Here is a 17,078-nt window from a genome sequence, read left to right as displayed (position 1 = left end):
ATATATATATATATATATATATATATATATATATATATATATATATATATATATATATATATATATCAGGTCAGTGTTTGAGATAAAAAATGTGAATTTCAGACCTCAAAAACATTTTGTCAATTGCTATTAGAAATGGAGGCCATATGTACATATATTTCTCACACCAAAATGATGTTCTATGCTTCCATGTGCAAGAACAATTTTCTTTGTTCCTCCTGCGCTGGAGAATGTCTTTTATATAATGACATACAGTATATTTGTGCACAAGGGAAAGGAATCAGAGTATTGTTTGTGTTTGATTTAGTTAGGATTCCTCACTGAAACTCTTCTCCACAACCTCCTCCCACTCCTCTGCTTGTACGATACTGTAAAATAGCTCCAGCTTCCTTCCAATGCTACTCTTTGCATGCTTAACAGTGAAAACAAAGAATCAACTACTGAGTAAAAAGCTGCATACAACTTACCGTCACACGCCATCTATCTTGTGAAGATTTTAACCCAGCAGTGACCTCATTACTTTTTGAATCTAAATATTTTCTTTCACTATTCCTCCTCCCACCTGATGTATGACTAGTTTTCTGCGCTTCCTGCACTGATTTGGGATGATTGTGTTGCTGGAATATGATAGACTGCATTTTGTAATCAGTGCAACTAGCTGACATAATGCACAAAAGAAATAACCAGAAAAATAAACAGAGGGGAATAGACTTTGCTGTGTTTTAACACGCTTGTAGGAAACAAAACATGAGTTGAAAGGCAGTCATAGCCTCTAATAAGACATGGCTGCACACGTGGACAAAGAAAAAAAATCACATTGCCAAATATTTTGATAGATTTTGATAGATGATGAATATGGGAGCATATAGAGATTGAATGGGCACATTGCTTTGTAGATATACTGTATAAAGTGTGCTGTTTGATGCAGATCTTGCAGATACTGTACCTGCGCTAGCCTCACAGAGCAGCTATGATGACTCATCCTGAAGGCAGACAGCGTTCAGTCAGTCAGTCGCCTTAATGTTTCCTCTCTGTCCCTCTGTGCATAGCGAGGGATGACTGAGCCTTGTCTGTGTTGGAGATCATTCCACTATACCACCAAGCAAAGCCTTCCGGTCACTTCTCTCTTGTGTGTAAATGGCATGTGCTGCCATGCCTGTCAGCGTGGTCAATATATCACCACTGAAATCAGTGCTGTCAGACTCGTGCTTACAACGCTGTGCTTCGTCCGGAAAATTCCCTCTTTTTCTCTGAGAATTCGTGGGGCCACTTATCGATCGACTGGTGGAAATGGAAAGAATTTCAGGGTGCAGCATTCATGTGTTTGTTAATGTGATAGCTGTATGCTGTCAAACAGGGGCGTGCAATTTCTACATGTCGCCAGGAATCAATCTTTGAATCCTCCCTCTTTCAACTCTCTATTTCAGGCTCACAGATTTCAAGATATTTCAAGCTTTCAAAGAACAGAACGCTGTTGTGCAGACTTTTAATATATACTTGTAAAATATAGAGTAATTATTTAAATAAAATAATTATTGTGATACCATAAGTTATACGCTAACAGGCTTCGGTGAAAGGGAGGAACAGACACTAAACAGTGCTGCTGGTTTTAAAAGATGATCAGATTTCTTCTCACATTTCTTTTTTAATTATTATTGCACATAGTTGGTGTGACGTTGTAGTACTAGTGTTACCTTCCAGGTGAGATTTTCTTTGTCACTTTTTAAAGTGGCCTACTCATAGAAAGGTGTATAGTAAAAGGTATTTATAGTAGCTTGCAGGGTATCTGACCTTACAGATACCCATAGGCCAATAAGAACAAACCCAGCTGTTTTATTTTATTTTGAAAGGTGAGATGAAAACTCATGAAAGCTTTGGTGTGCACTGGGACACTTCTCATAACATAACATCAGATTACTTGTTAGTAATTTTTTTAATGGTTGATATTTTTGTGTTGTAATGTATGTCATGGTTTTGAAATGTAACTGTACAGTCTCAAGGAAAGAATGTAACAAGTGGGAGTTTTGCATTGTATATAACTGTAATTATTTATGCTTATTCTATCATGTGTATCATATCAATGCCTTGTACAGTGTTTTTTCTTCTTTTTTGTTTTTAAATTATTTTGTATTTTATTTTTATAAACTGGTTATAAATAAAATACTCATTCCGCATGCAGACAGAATCTTGTGAAAGGTTTCTGTTTTAATACTGATTTTTTTCATTTCACTGGACTGTTGTTTTGTTTAACATCTTCAATAAAAAACAACAACCAGACATCACAGACTGAACAAAAAGTAAGGGAATTAAATATCAGATTAAGATTCAAAATGAATACAAAAGATACAATCAAAATACCACAAAACATTTGCAAAAAAAAGGAAATTTGTGGAAGATTCAAAAATGTTTCCTTTATTTATGTGGAATTAGATCAAATTAATTGTATCTTTTGGAGTAGGAAGATTGCAGTGTAAGTAAGTAATAGTATCTTTACAGTAAGTGAATGTGCTGTAATTGAAATCACCTAAATATTCCTCAAGCAGGGTCGTCAAACTACCGGCCTGCGGGCCAATCTGGCCCCCCAAAATGTTTTGTGGTAAGTCCAGGGTTGTCGGACTGGGGGGAAAAGGGGACTGAGTACCCAGGGCCCTCATGTGAGGAGGGCCCAAAAAGATGCTAGAATGAATAGCTGTGGATGTGTGGAGGGGCCCATAGAAAATGCCTTTCTACAGGACCCAGAATTTTGTGCTACGCCCCTGGGTAAGTCTGTCCTGCAAATCAGTTTTTTTTTGTTTTGTTTTTATCTCTACTGATCTTAACCATTTTTATTTTTTATTTTATAGATTATTAAGCAAGCAAAACAAAATAATGCATAAAATAAAAGTTGTATTTATATTTAACAAACTGCACCTAACTGTCCAACTTTTCAATATAAACACACCAAAGCACAGTCAGAGAGCATTTTCCCTGTGAAGTTAAATGTGACTGCTACCTAACTCATCTGCAATGGCAAATATAACCTCAGCAGCATTACACTACTAAAATAATGAAGGGCAAAATGACAGGTAAGAGCGAGAAGATAGGGAAAGATGTTGCTTTAGAGATACACCACCATTTGGAATCGCCTGCTACAAATGCTTGATTGGGTACAGTCAGATGGCTGAGAGGACTACTCTATATTTTTGAATGGCATTTTAAGCTTTTAGGTTGTAGAAAGTCCTCTTTACAAATAGATGATATATTGTATGTTTTTTCTAAAAAAGCAATGTTTTTAACATTACAAATACATACAAAACACTGTACAATGGTTCAACCAGACTGATAATCGAAAGGACAAAAAATCAAAGATATCTCTGAGCAGCAGTTAAGAATTAATTGGTTGATTCATTAAAGAAATTGGAGGCTTGGCATCAAAATGTGTGCAGATTTAAATAGGAAAGGGTTCATGTTTCAGTATCAATACAAGCTGGAATTAACAGGTGTGTTGCTTTAGCAAAGATATACTTCAAACTGCACAATAGAAATCAAAGGTTAGTCTAGGGATAGCACTATTGGAATTGGATAACAGAATATCAACTTAACATACTGACAAATCACAGTTCAAACCTATACAATACAACCACTGAGTAGACTGCAGAGGGCCCAAAGGAAAACGGCATCCCTAAATATTTAGAGCTATTTTGTACTGGAAAATTTCTCCTGTCATGCAACACTGTCGACTAAATGAAAGTTTGAATCTGTTTTGTTGTTTGTGTGTGTGTGTGGGGGGAGGATTTCAACTGTAAATAATACATTTGGTGTCTGAATTGTACTGTTGTCACTATAACAGGTGATTCCAAACGTTTAGATGAAATTGGTGGTAAAAACAAAACAACCCTAACTATTCAAGAGGTAGAACCCCCCCCCTGTAGGAGAGAAAAACCTGGCCAGTGGCCCCCATATGTTTTGAGTTTCAGACATTTCACTTCAGTCAAAGGATCATAGAAAGGACCGTGGCAAGGACTGTCAGCTTGTGTCAGCTGCACACGTATTTGGCATACGTCATACGCATTACGCGCCTGCGTACACGCTGACCCCGCCCCCGTCCGCTGTAGCTCCCGTAGCTCCTCACCAGAATGGCGGCTCTTTTGGAATCTCTTCTGTTGCAGAAAGTTGATATCAAAACGGCCTTGGACTGGCTAAAGAATGATGAGGTAGGTCCGAAAAGATTATAAACCACACGAGTGAGACGTCTTATACGCGCTTGCCCTTGTATAATGTGTTTTATAAGATGACATAGCTCACCACTGATTGTAAACAAAACTTTTAACGTTAGCTGGAGAGCTAGCGAGCTAGGTTAGCTGTAGCCTGGACTGGCAGGGACGCTACGTTGTCAACTCTAACGTTACTTCCGCAAAATGTAGCGTTAAAACAAAGCTTACCATAGCTGTTTGCTACAGTTGTTATTATTACTATCTGAAGAGGGCTGTGCAGTTTTGCGAATGTTTGTCAGCGCGTTGTTAGCTAGTTACGTCAACAGGCTATCTTCTGCAGAAATGTCCTGAAGCTATCCAGCAAAACATTTATTGACATAGTTACTCTCTATCTTGGGCTCATCTTGCATTAAATAGCGTTGATCATCTGAGTCCTTTAAGCTTTATAAATTCCTATATTTGTAACCGTTAATTCTTTAGTTATGTCTCTTTTCAACAGGAAGGTGACCGACTGGCATTCAGTGAACTTGGGGTGACAGTTCACAAACAAGAATTTGTCCCATTTCTTTTAAACTTTTTGAGAGAGCAGAGCAGTCAAGCACTGACCCATGGTCCTGCCACGCCAGCCAAGACCCCCAGCCGCCCCAGACCTGCTGTACAGACTCAGGGCTTCAGTGACAGGAGAGGTTGCAGGTCTGCTGGTAGTGGAGCTGGTTCTCGGAGTGCCAGCCGAGTCCAGCTGTTTTCTCCTGCTTCCTCAGTGTCACCTGGATCTGAGTGGGATGCTGCTGGTCAGTCAGGGTCCCAGTCTGCCTTCAGCAGCCCCTCCTTTCCTACAGGATGGAGCCCTGCCTCCAGGCCTTCAGGCTCGGAGCGCCGGTCTGGCCAGAGGATCAGTCTTGGGGACTACATGGTTTCTCCTCCTGACCTCCACAACAGCCCCAACTCCCAGTCACAGAAGGGCCGCAGGAGAAGTGGTGGCAGCACGGCAGTGGGGGGACAAGGGAAACATGGAGGATGGCGTGGAGGACATCACAGTGATGAGATTGGACGTTGGGAAAGTGGGGGGAGGAGGTCAGGTAGAGGAGGAGGAGGAGGAGGAGGGAACAGTAGGATAAGCGAGCAGGTTTCGCCTCCATCTGTGGGGCAGCTCAACTTCAACAACTTGGAGGACTTCCCTCCTGTTGGGTCATCACCCATTTCACCTGCGTGAGTCCACACAACTCTTAGTTTAACAAAAGTCAACACTGATTCCGTCGTTGATTTTTAGATTTGTCTAACAGTTTTCATTATCCTTCAGGGCATCCAAACCATCTAGAAGAATAAACCCAACACCAGTCGGTGCAGAGCGGCCACACTCCAAACCAAAGACCTGCTTCACCTCCACCCCATTTAGTGAATCTTCTAGTCCCTCATTAGTTGTGGAGGCGCTTGAGGGCTCAACGACAGTGGGCAGTCCTCTAAGCCTGCAGGAAGAGAGGGAGCTACTAAAGAGGGAAAAGTAAGTGCACATGGAGAATAATTCTACTTATTCTCACACAAAAGTGGCTCCCTTTACTATACCTGTTTGAGGAGTGAAAGAAAAGGTCACACTACAATTGCATATGTTAACTTTTGACCTGGCCAGTGGTACATGCCTTTTACTGTTTGCCGTTCTATATTGTATATGGGTAACGCCTTGCTGTATTCCACATGGATTTGTAGAAATGTAAACTATATTTTGTAATTAATATTTTATACCCTCATTATGATAATGGTATTCTTTAACATATTTCTACATATATGAAATAATAAGAATATCTAATTTCTTTATTTTCTCATTTTTTATTAATGATAGCCTCTGCAGTTTTTGGCTCCTCTGCAGCGTCACTTGCTCTTCACCCCAGTTGATCTCTGCTGTTTCATAATCAGAAATGTCTTGTTTTTAGGACCAAGCGAGCTCAGCAGGTTGGCTCTCCTCTACCATCCTCTCTGGACCCTTGCACCCCCACCAAGTCGGGTCATAGGATGGGATCTAAAGTTACACCCGATCTGCAGACACCCTGTCCTGAACCATCTAAAGTCACCTTCTCTTTGGAACTGGATCTCCTGGCAGAGCTGTACTGTACCTGCATTTCTGGTAAGTGACCACAAGATGGTGCTTATGTGCTATGTGAACAAAAGTTTAAAGTGCTCATATTATCCTCATTTTCAGGTTCATAATTGTATTTAGAGGTTGTACCAGAATAGGTTTATGTGGTTTCATTTTCAGAAAACACCATATATTTGTTGTACTGTACATTGCTGCAGCTCCTCTTTTCACCCTGTGTGTTGAGCTCTCTGTTTTAGCTACAGAGTGAGACATCTCACTTCTGTTCCATCTTTGGTGGGAGTCACACATGTGCAGTAAGTACTGCTAGCTAGTCAGTTGCAGAGCATGAGGGAGTGCCATGCTAGCAGCTAGGTGAGCATTATAAGGTGTTACAAAGTGACCACGTTTGTCTGGAAGTAAAGGCTGGACTACAATAGAGCTGTTTGGAGCAGTTTGTGAACAGTGTTTTCTGTTGGAGATGGTAAGTCCCTTTGGGGTGGACTTTGGGCTTTTTCACTTTGTAAACCTATAATATGCACAACAAGATATATGACACAATAAAGGAAACGGGAAAAGCCAAAAAGCATAATATGAGCACTTTAAATTAAATGCATTTTGAAATATCACTTCTTAAGATAATTTCACAGAGAGTAAAGCAAAAATAAATCAAACAAAGTAAATAATCAAGCAGTCAGACCTAAAACATAAACATAATAATATATTTGGAGTTAACATGGCTTTAAGAGAAAGTAGACAAATGTATGTAAGAAGTTATTTTAAATATCTCCAAACTTTAAGAAAATTGGTTTGTTTTTGTTATCATGTCTTACAGAAAACCTCGTGCCAAACATTTTCCTGGAGCTTTTCTTTGTGGTGCAGTTGCTAACGTCTCGGTCTCCTCACACTCATGATGATGAACAGGAAAGTTTATGTGCGGTGAATTCAGGTGTGTAATTAGTTTGTATGTCTCTTTAGTCCTATAACAAAAAATATTAGGATTTTTCAACTTTCGTTTTAAATTGGAAATGGGATTGAGCCCCTTCTTTTCACATTTTCAGAAGTTCTGGAGAGATGTTACCTGAGACAAATTCACAACTGTGTGTATTTTGCAGTGAAGGTTCTGGAGAATCAGTTTCAGTGAGTAGCTATATTTCTCGTGTCACAGGTTTTCCCTGATTTTTCTCCTCTTTACTAAGAAGAATATATAAACACAGCTACCTAATAAAGTGATACTGCTGAGTTAATTCCTAGCTGTGTTTTCTTGTCAGGTTGGTAGCTCATTTGGACAAGTGTACCTTGCGTCTGCTGGCAGAGAACGAAAGGGTGGTGTCTTTCTCTCCGGAGCTCAGGGACCATCTGACTCAGGCACAGGACGGAAGCACAGCCAAGGTAACAAACATGTACTGTATTGTACTGCTATAAATGCTTATTAATCCCTGAGTGTTATCGAATATAATTAAATATCGGTAGCAATACACCATGTCGTTTCTAAGACAGCACCTGTTTTAAAATAGTTTATTAGATTGTTTTTCTTGATTTTGTATTAATGTTTAATAAATATATCGTAGATGCCACTTCCTTCACTTATTACAACATTTGTTTTAAGTCAGCACTAAAATGTTTATAATCTACTCTCTACCATATTACGTCTCTTTTGGTTAATATGTTTTTATCCCTCCATCTATTCCAGCTCTCTCCTTCAGTTTCCACTTTCATCCACTCAGTCCCATTCCAGCCTGCTACTGACAACCGGTCCAACTTCGGGAGTGACAAGGCCTTCCACACCTTTAAAAAACAAAGGTATACAACAGTTTCTTTTTTTTTTTTTTTGCATAGCTGCCCTCTTGCTTCATGTCCAGTAAAAACTACCTGTATGAAAGTTGAAGTGTGTAGCAGATGGGAGTAAAACTTCTAGATTCAAGGTTCATGATTACAAACTGCACTTCAAGAAACTGCTGAATTAGACTTTATCATCACTTTTGCATTTGATGTTTTTGCTATTTTCTCAGAGATATTTTTTATGAGGTGTTACGAGAATGGGAGGACTTTCACAAGGAACCGGGGTGGAACTTTGATGCTGCTCTTGGCAGTAGGATAAGGCAAGTCCAATTTAACTTTTACATTTCTTTAGCTTGTGGATCAGGTGTAATTTAAATATCAACATAGTTTCTATCTAATCCACCTATCTGACCTACTTTTGTTCTATGCACTTCATTGTTCCGTTTTCTTTTTTAGAGGAATGATGAGTCAACTAACCTCTGCAGGAAACCATTCCCATTTTGCTCGTCTGTTCCTGAAGCAGCTTGTTCAGGTAGACTGTGACACCTCATCCACACCTACGCTATAGATCTGAACAAATACTTTTTATTCATGTCATATGGACTTTTATCGACCGTGATAACATTTCTCCTTTAAACAGAAGAGTGGCATATTTCACGCAGTTGGCACAATAAATTTGCCTATGTTTTTTTTTTTCTCCAGATGTGTAAAGGCCCCAGTGTGAACAGCTCTCCTGGGGATACTCCCGATGCTGACCTGCTAGGCATGCTGGGAGCTGACAGCCTGGGGCGTCTGAAGCGTCTTGAGGAGCGTCTCATTCAACCTCATGGAGTTGTTGGCCCCTGCCCTCCTCCATCCTTCCCTGGTCACCAGGAGTTCTTCAGGGGTTTCCTGCAGACAGCTAGCTGGTAAGCACATACCACCAATTACAATATTTCATGTAAAAAATATAAAATTGACACCTAGCATTAAAACATTGAATTTATTTCAGAGCTACCTAACCTGACAAGCCAGTTAGGGTTCAATCTCACGGTTTATAAAAGGTGTGGCTACGTTGTAAGATTTTTTTTATCCCCTAATTATTAATAATCCAAATTTGCATTCATAATATCCCATTATGTCCTTTTCATAATAGCAGTACTTTTACTTTCTAAGTTTTTCATGTCCCTTTTTAACCAAATTAAACATTTTCTTTGACAAAAGCTGAAAGCTTTTAGTGTCTGCTGTCTGTCTGTGATCTAACATGTTTTCCATATTGTTTACCAGCTGCCAGCTAAACCAGCACTTGCAGGACAGCCTGTGTCAGCAGCTCCTCCAGCTGGACGAGGTGTCCATCCTGAGCCCTCCTGCTTCCATCGGGGAGGTAGAGGAGGAGGGAGATGGGGACATGGAGCAGCAGGTATACTCTCAGAGCCAGACAAAGGGATGTTATTGCAATGTCAGTGTCACTGATTTTTGCTTCAAGTGCCGTGTCAGTTTGGATCAAGCTAGTTTTACAGTAGGCAAAAGATGTTAGCATGGATAGTCTGTCAAATCACAGCATGTCAGACTCAGAAAAGGCAAATGTGACCGACATGCTGTTAAATCATATACTGTAAACCTTTGTCTCTCCGTTCATCCACCTCATCAGGATGAGAAGCAGCGGTTCACCTCCATTCTGCTCCTCGCTCGTCTTCTGGCTAAGTTTCTGGGACTGATTTCCTTTCTGCCTTACCAAACATCTGAGAGACCGTCCAGAGAGATACAGGAGACTGCATTGGCCCTGCGCAGCAAGGTGAGGGGTTAAAAAAACGTATAAACTACTACTTGTGTAAAAGCCAAACTTCAGTAAAAGGCAAACTAAAGGATTGTTTTCCTCCAAGTTGTATCTCAGTAAGGAAATCCATGTTTGCTGCCGGGCATTTCATTTCATAAAAACAATCTCTTGACCCCTCAGAGTGTTCCATTGCTGGATGTGTGTGCTGTGCTGAGTAACAGTATGAAAAGGAGGCGCACCATCCTGACTGTGCCCTGGCTGGTGGAGTTCCTCTCCATGCTGGACTTTATTGGTCCTCTGCTGCTCTGCTATAGAACTGCATTGGGCAAACTGCTTCTCCTGTACAGGTCTGTCTCCATTTCTGACAGTTTTGTTAAAGAAGGGACAGCCATTGTAAAATGTCAAATGAACATACTTTTGGTGGTACAAACAGTTCACTTACATACAGAAGAACTCCACTAATACCTTTCTATGCCTATTCTTCACTTAATGTGGCAAGTAACCCTTTTCTGATTCTGATTTTCTGATTGATTCTGATTAATAGTGTTCATTCTCTTATAAGCTCCAGTGAAACAGCTTGAGGTTGTTTTTTTCCCCTTTTAGAATGTGAAAATATAAAATATACCTTTTTAATAGACTTTCACACTGAAAATAACTAACCTGACCTTGTCTAAAGAACCTTTATATAAACAAACACTTCTTTCTTTTCTTTCTGAAAGCACTTAATTGGAAGTCGCTTTGGATAAAAGCGTCAGCTAAATGACATGTAATGTTTTTATTTCTTTTTGTTGTTGTTTGACCTCTTGTTCCCTTCTTAAAAATATTATGTTAAATATCATGTTTGTTTGCATATAGGAGAATGTTGCTGGGCAGATGTGGAGAAGTGTGTTACCTGAACAAGCTACTAATAGTGTCAGTGTTGGGTTGGCTTTTCCAGGTGAGACATGACTGGTTAATATTATTTGTTTTTGTATATAATGAGTAGTAGAACATGACTGGTTCCAATTCAAAAACCTACAGAGCTAATTTTTGTGTTTCTCTGAAAGTCACATTTATTTTTACATACAGTGGTGCTCATAAGTTTATGAACCCATGCTAAAGTTGAATAAAAAGAGGAATAAAAAATCTTTTTTTGGAAATTGATCTTAATGCCTTAATTAAAAAAAAATAGGAAAAATCCAACCTTTAAAGACACCAATTTTCTTTGTGAATGAATAATGTATCGTAAATAAATAAATGTTCTTCCTTAAAATACAGGGGCCATAATTATACATTCCCCTATGTTAAATTCCCATAGAGGAAGGCAGATTTTTATTTTTAAAGGCCAGTTATTTCATGGATCCAGGATAGGATACTATGCATCCTGATGAAGTTCGGGCATGGGTTCATAAACTTATGAGCACCACTGTAACAGTTATATGTAATTGAACTTGTGTTTTTTTAAAACTTGTGTAGATCCCAGTAATTCCTGAGGACATTTTCTTCACCAATGAGTTCACTGAGGTGGCCAAGCTGGAGGAGGACATCACGAGTGCTGCAGGGCTCGTAAGTGAAATATTTATTCAAGAAGCTATTTGTCCATGAATTGACCACTGCTGGTTTTTCATTTATACTGAGATTTCTCTTGTCATTTTGTAGGACTGCATTCCCCTGGTGGATCAGCAGCTTCTCTATACATGTTGTCCGTTTCTTGGTGAGTAGAACATGAAAAGATGTCTTTTATGCCCCCTCAGGGATTAAGGGCACATTTTTAAGTATGGTTACATTGTTCTGTATAGAGGAGGTAAAAGGTTGTTAATCAGGAGCCAGATATCTTAGGTCACATTTAGTCTATATATGTTCGCCACAAATGGGCCACAAAGCAACATGCACTTGTTTAAGCTGTGTGTTGATGTTCTGCCTCGTTTTTATCGGTGCAGGTGAGTTCCGGAAGCTCCTAGCTGCCTTTGTGTCTGGAAGCACAGCCAAGAGTGGAGGAATTATCCGCAAGATCACTCCCACATCTGCCGAGCTCAGGGATACGCCAACTGCCGACCGGTCGCAGCAGAAACTACAGGTGAGTCAACGGGAGAGGAAGTGAATTGAAATGAGGATGCCATTTAATTGCCTGTGTGTGAGTATTTAAACCAATCACTTAAATGTGACAGGTGGACCTCGAGCAAGCCTTCTTTCACAACCAGCCTCCGTCGCTGCGTCGCACCGTGGAGTTTGTAGCTGAGAGAGTTGGATCCAACGCCGTCAAGCATATGAAGTTAGTTTCACAGCGCTGGGGTGGTGTATCTGAGAACGTCACAGAACAAAACAAATTTCAAAATTAATGTATCTTTCACATTTCTTTATTTTACTTTCATCAGCCCTCATAATAGCAGTTAATCAGCCTGTTACTTTGGTTGGCTGCCTACCTAAGAGGCTAGTGACTGCTTAACAGTCCAAATTTAACAGCACTTAGGTGGTGGCTGATGTGAATGCACCACTCTGTGTAGATATATGTGTATCCATGCACTATGTTTAACGTAATCAGAATTGAGCTGTACATAATGTAAGTGATTTTTGTCTATGTACATGTGTTCACGTCTATTTGGGGATTCTCAACAGGGCCACACTAGTGAGTGAGTTGGTGGAGCGGGGTGAAAAGATGCTGAGAGATGGACTGAAGTCGCCAAACTCAAATCCTTCAAAACTAAATGACTCCATCTGTGCTCAGCTGTGTGTCGCAGGATTGGAGGCCCTGGCAAAAGCCACCGGGTACGACAGCTTCCTTTACAGGCAGCCAGTGTAACTGTTTCCTCCTCTAAGACCATAGATATTAGTACCAGCTCCTTTTTAAACAGCCTATATGCATGAATGAGTGAATGGCCATTTGACTGTTGGACATTTCTTTTGAAGTAAAAGAAAATGTTGCCCTTCTGGGTTCCTCATCACACATCATTAGCATTTCTATTCTGTGTGGTAATCTCAATGTGGTTTCGCAGATTTTGCAGTGAGAAGAGTCCCGAGGCCATACGAATTCTGCTCCCAGATGAGACCTCCCCTGCTGTAAGTCCTGTAAAAATCACCATGCAGAAATGATGAGATGTCATGTCAAAAAATAATTCCAAAAATCTTTCTAACAGGAAAAAAAACACACACATTAGAAACTTGTATGCATGTGTGTTTTCCCATGTTTTATTACTCACTATCTCTGCAGGTCCTGACCACATCTGAAAACATCACCAAACGTCTTGCAACAGAAAAAGCCTGCAGCTGGCTCTCCGCCAACATCACAGGTAGCTAATTAATGCAGCATGCTTATGTTTTTGCATGTTCTAACTGTTAAAGGAAAATCATGTACATGCTAAAACATACAAACACTGATCCTTTTAAAGGACTGAGCCTTAAAGCTCTGTGTGCTACTAAGACCCTGTAACAGAACAGCATTATAGATGAAAATGGAAGTCGCTTTGCGTCAGCTAAATGACATGTAATGTAATTCTTTCTCACCATCAGCCCTGATAAGACGAGAGTGGAAGAGCAGGTATGATCGTGTGATGAAGGCTGTGGGTAGCCCAGTGGCTCCAGACTCAAGGGATGTGGAGGGGGCTATGCTTGAGCTGGTAACCCAGGAAAAGTCGACTACTCCCAAGAGGAAACAAGGCAGTGAGAGAGTGAGATCCTGCCCTCCACACTGCAACCACAGTGCTTCACTCCCCTCTGACATCATCATTGAGATGAAGGTATGCCTGCATGAGAGGAAATACAAATACATGTAGGGGGAATTGCACAGAACTTCACCTGAGTAGTTATTCTGCAAAAATAGCCCCTTTGGTTTTTTTCTTTATGAGTTTTGGTGTTGACTTTTTCATTTATCTTGACAATGGGTAAAGGGAATTATAAAAAATAATACAAATATCAAAGAATAAACCTTACTTCTCACTAAGTAAAAGTGAATGATTGATATGAATTTCAATACAGGAGTTGCTGAGCATTGCAGTAGGCCCCAGGACTGATGAGGAGCTGCTGAGTGTCTCTCAGCTCAAAACGCTGCTGCAGAGAGTGGGAGACACACTGGCCTGCAGAAAGGTACATCAAACACACAAGTGCAACAAACCAAAATTTTTTGGGATTTACTTTTTTTTTTTGGCCAGTATTCGTCACACTTTTCTTTTCTCATCACTTAGTTCTCAACTGTGGTGTCAGAGCAGATGCTACTGAACTCTACTGTCCTACTGGCCTGCAAACTGGGTAAGAGTATACTATATATATATATATATATATATATATATATATATATATAGTGAATGATAGACTCTTAATAACAGGGAACTGTCTTTATGACAAGCAATGTGTTTACTGTTTAGCTGTAAACGGGTTAATAGCAACATAACGTCTAGTTGATGTATTGTGTAACAGACCTGAGTGCCTGTTGTGTGCATCTGCTCAGTGTCTGCGGAGCTGCCCGTGCTGTCTCTGTCACGGTGCAGTGGAGGTGATGGGGTTGTTGTGGGTCCTGGTTCAGGATCAGAGCCTCCTGTCAGAGTGCTGCTCGAGCAGCTTGCTGAGCTGTGGGAGGGAGACTGCTGTTCTTCAGCCCCCCTCCACCTGCTCTTCACCCCACTCACTGTCACTGCTGTGCTGCAGGCCAGCGACACTGAGGTACGTCTACCACTGCTGTTACGACTGATATATTAGTATAAGGACTTTGAAAAGAGCTTTATAAATCCAAGGTATTATTATAAATACCTCACTACATACTATATGGCTTTCTATAGACCCTGTAATCATTACAGACCAAGGATTTAAAGCAGCAGTTGCGCAAATGTCATAGTACTAATTTAAAATGGAACAGAACACAAAATTATTTAATCTTCCGTGTACAAAGCATAATATATGTAACTTGAATGGTTGTAAACAGATATTTGGGACTCTTTTAAAAAGTGGTCTGACGTAGTTATGGCATGTTTGCACTGGATTTATTTTACAGTTTTTCTTTGAGTAGCATTTTCTTGCAATAAAGGAAGCCGCAGTTTCAGGATGAGAGATGGCTCCAAATGTAGTTAAAGGAGAATTCCTGTCGATTTCAACACGTAGGTCTGTTGTTTGTAAATTTGGTGTGCTGTCAGTAGCGAGAAAAACGAAAACAATCGGTGTTGCTTACACCGTGTTATCCTCCTGCTAGCGTTAGCACCCAGGAGGCTGAAACCGGGCAAGTTTTAAACGTGCTTTTAGCCTCTTAACATGTTCGAAATGTCATTACAAGTGCCTACCCATGTGAAGTGATTCCTTGCGAGTGAACACAGTGAATCTGACTGCAATAAAAGTTGTGCTTATTCAGCTCTGTTTAGTTCCGGTGTTGAGACGGCAAGACGAGTGCTTAGGGACCGTCTACAAAGTACAACACCGAAAAGAGATACAAAAATATTTATTAATTTAATGACTAAATAAGGTAGTGTCTCCAAACTTACCTCAATTATAACTTGTCTCCTGTAGTTGTACTACAGCACTTTTTAAAAAATAAGAACAGAGCTACGTGTTGAAATTAACCGGAATTCTCTTTTAACGTAACCCAAACCCTGACTGTTAACCTAACCTTAACCCTTCATAGCTAGGTACCTGCCAACTTAAGTGTTGACGCTTGCTCACTATGCCACTTTTGTTGTAACTAGGGTTGTAGAAACTGCAGCTTCCTCTATTGCAGCAACATATTATAGGTTTTTTTTCTCCTGAATCGTTTTTTTTTCTGTTGATGACGCTAAAAATGTGCTTTTTTTGTCATTTTTTGATTGTTGAGATGAGTTATTTTCATTATTTGCTGAAGATTTCTAACATTCTTTATTTGTAAGATAAGTTACATTTATTTTAGATTTGTTTGTGTCAGTTGGACTGCTGATAGTATAGACACAGACAGGAAAGGAGGGAGAAAAACGGATGTTTGATGACATCTTTTGTTAGATTTAACCTTTTCTATGTTAGTTTCTTTCTAAAAGTTGTTTAACTCTGTCTCCTAACCTTTTGCAATGCATTTGTTTTATCTTTTTAGTGGAACAACTACCTGTTCCTGGTTAGAAAGCTGGTTGACAGAGGAGTATTGAGCGAGGAAGAGGTCATATCTCATTGGAAGAAGCTAACAAACTTGACCTTGCCAGCGGTGAGGGTTCACATCATCTTGTATTCCTTGGAAATAATTTCTTTTTACTAGCCATTTGACCTCTTATTGTTTCTCTCAATTCTGTGTAATTTCAGGAGCTGATAGAGAATTTCCAGCTGCAGTCACAGAGTATCAAACCCCCCTTGCCTCTGGCTGAATTGCAGAGCCACATGGACATGCTGCAGGTCTCACAACAGACTGTAGATGGAGCTACATGACAACAATAATACTACCCAGCATTCCACAGCATCTTTTCTGTGATCCCCATAGTGTTTTATGTCAAATCTGTCAGTGTGTGTTCAGGAGAGAGACAGATCTGGGTGACTTCTTGTTGTTGACCATGTTTCGATTTTTGCCACTGCACAGCCCATCAAAGCTGTTCCACAGTCTGTCTTTGCACATGCTTTGCAAGCTTAAGACTTTTGTTGCTAGGGGACCACACCATCTCACACCTTTAGATCTGTAAACTTTCCTGCAATCGAACCTGGTAGTGATTGTGTCTGAAGGGAAATACTAGTACAGTAGATGAAACATTTCAAACATTCAAGAAGACCACAGCAGAGAATTGGCAGAGACCGAAGGGTCAACATCCCACTGCCAAGGATTCAAACTGAGAAACTTCAGTGTTATCCTAAAGACCTTGACTTGTGAAAACATACAATTATGTTCCCAATTTTTTACATGTAAGATTCCAGCACACAAGCCATAGTTTGTCAAGAAACACTTCTTACTAAAAATTGACTGAACAATTAGATATTCTTTGTTGGTTTTTAGACTCAGAGAAAATAAAATGTCTTTATTTTAGTATAGCACTTTCACACATTGCCTTTGACTGCCACTACTAGTGATCACATGTTTTATTTCATAAATGCAAGACTGCATTTGTGATTGTTTTTAGTTCATGTTGAACGAGCGCTGTATTCCCTGCTGCTTTTTTAAATTGAAATATTTTTTATGTTGCCACAAAAATATTAATAAAGATGTATTCTGTTTTTCAGTGATTATTGTCTGTTGTGTTATCGATTTTCTTACTTCATAATGACTAGAAAGATTATGTTATGCAAGTTAGCCATCAGTCCATCACGTTTTCACAGGATTTTCACTTGAGTCATCATCCTGGTAATAAAGATGATATTGTATTTAAAAAGTAGGACA

General features: G+C 39.8%; 1 protein-coding gene across 1 annotated transcript; it reads left to right on the top strand.

Moving 5' to 3' along the window:
• The first annotated feature begins 4,057 nt into the window (after positions 1-4,057).
• Positions 4,058-16,920, top strand: cdan1 (codanin 1). Its single transcript, XM_031310095.2, has 28 exons — positions 4,058-4,193; positions 4,693-5,402; positions 5,494-5,694; positions 6,122-6,312; positions 7,097-7,210; positions 7,323-7,401; positions 7,533-7,653; positions 7,955-8,064; positions 8,274-8,363; positions 8,500-8,575; positions 8,746-8,951; positions 9,310-9,442; positions 9,674-9,817; positions 9,980-10,146; positions 10,655-10,736; positions 11,255-11,344; positions 11,438-11,492; positions 11,719-11,855; positions 11,947-12,050; positions 12,395-12,544; positions 12,772-12,835; positions 12,987-13,065; positions 13,286-13,512; positions 13,751-13,858; positions 13,957-14,020; positions 14,220-14,431; positions 15,816-15,923; positions 16,019-16,920. Exons 1-28 carry the CDS (start codon positions 4,116-4,118, stop codon positions 16,139-16,141), a joined length of 4,023 nt encoding a protein of 1,340 aa, XP_031165955.1. The 5' UTR covers positions 4,058-4,115; the 3' UTR covers positions 16,142-16,920.
• Positions 16,921-17,078: the final 158 nt, after the last annotated feature.

The sequence above is a fragment of the Sander lucioperca genome, chromosome 18 (assembly GCF_008315115.2).
Source record: "Sander lucioperca isolate FBNREF2018 chromosome 18, SLUC_FBN_1.2, whole genome shotgun sequence".
In the NCBI taxonomy this organism is placed as follows: Eukaryota; Metazoa; Chordata; class Actinopteri; order Perciformes; family Percidae; genus Sander; species Sander lucioperca.
This window is presented reverse-complemented; position numbering and strand designations above follow the sequence as displayed.

Coding starts and splice junctions, on each gene's coding strand:
- cdan1 (XM_031310095.2), top strand. CDS start 4,116: ATGGCGGCTCTTTTGGAATCTCTTCTGTTGCAGAAAGTTGATATCAAA. Junction 8,065..8,273: donor CACACCTTTAAAAAACAAAG/GTATACAACAGT, acceptor CTATTTTCTCAG/AGATATTTTTTATGAGGTGT. Junction 14,432..15,815: donor TGCAGGCCAGCGACACTGAG/GTACGTCTACCA, acceptor TTATCTTTTTAG/TGGAACAACTACCTGTTCCT.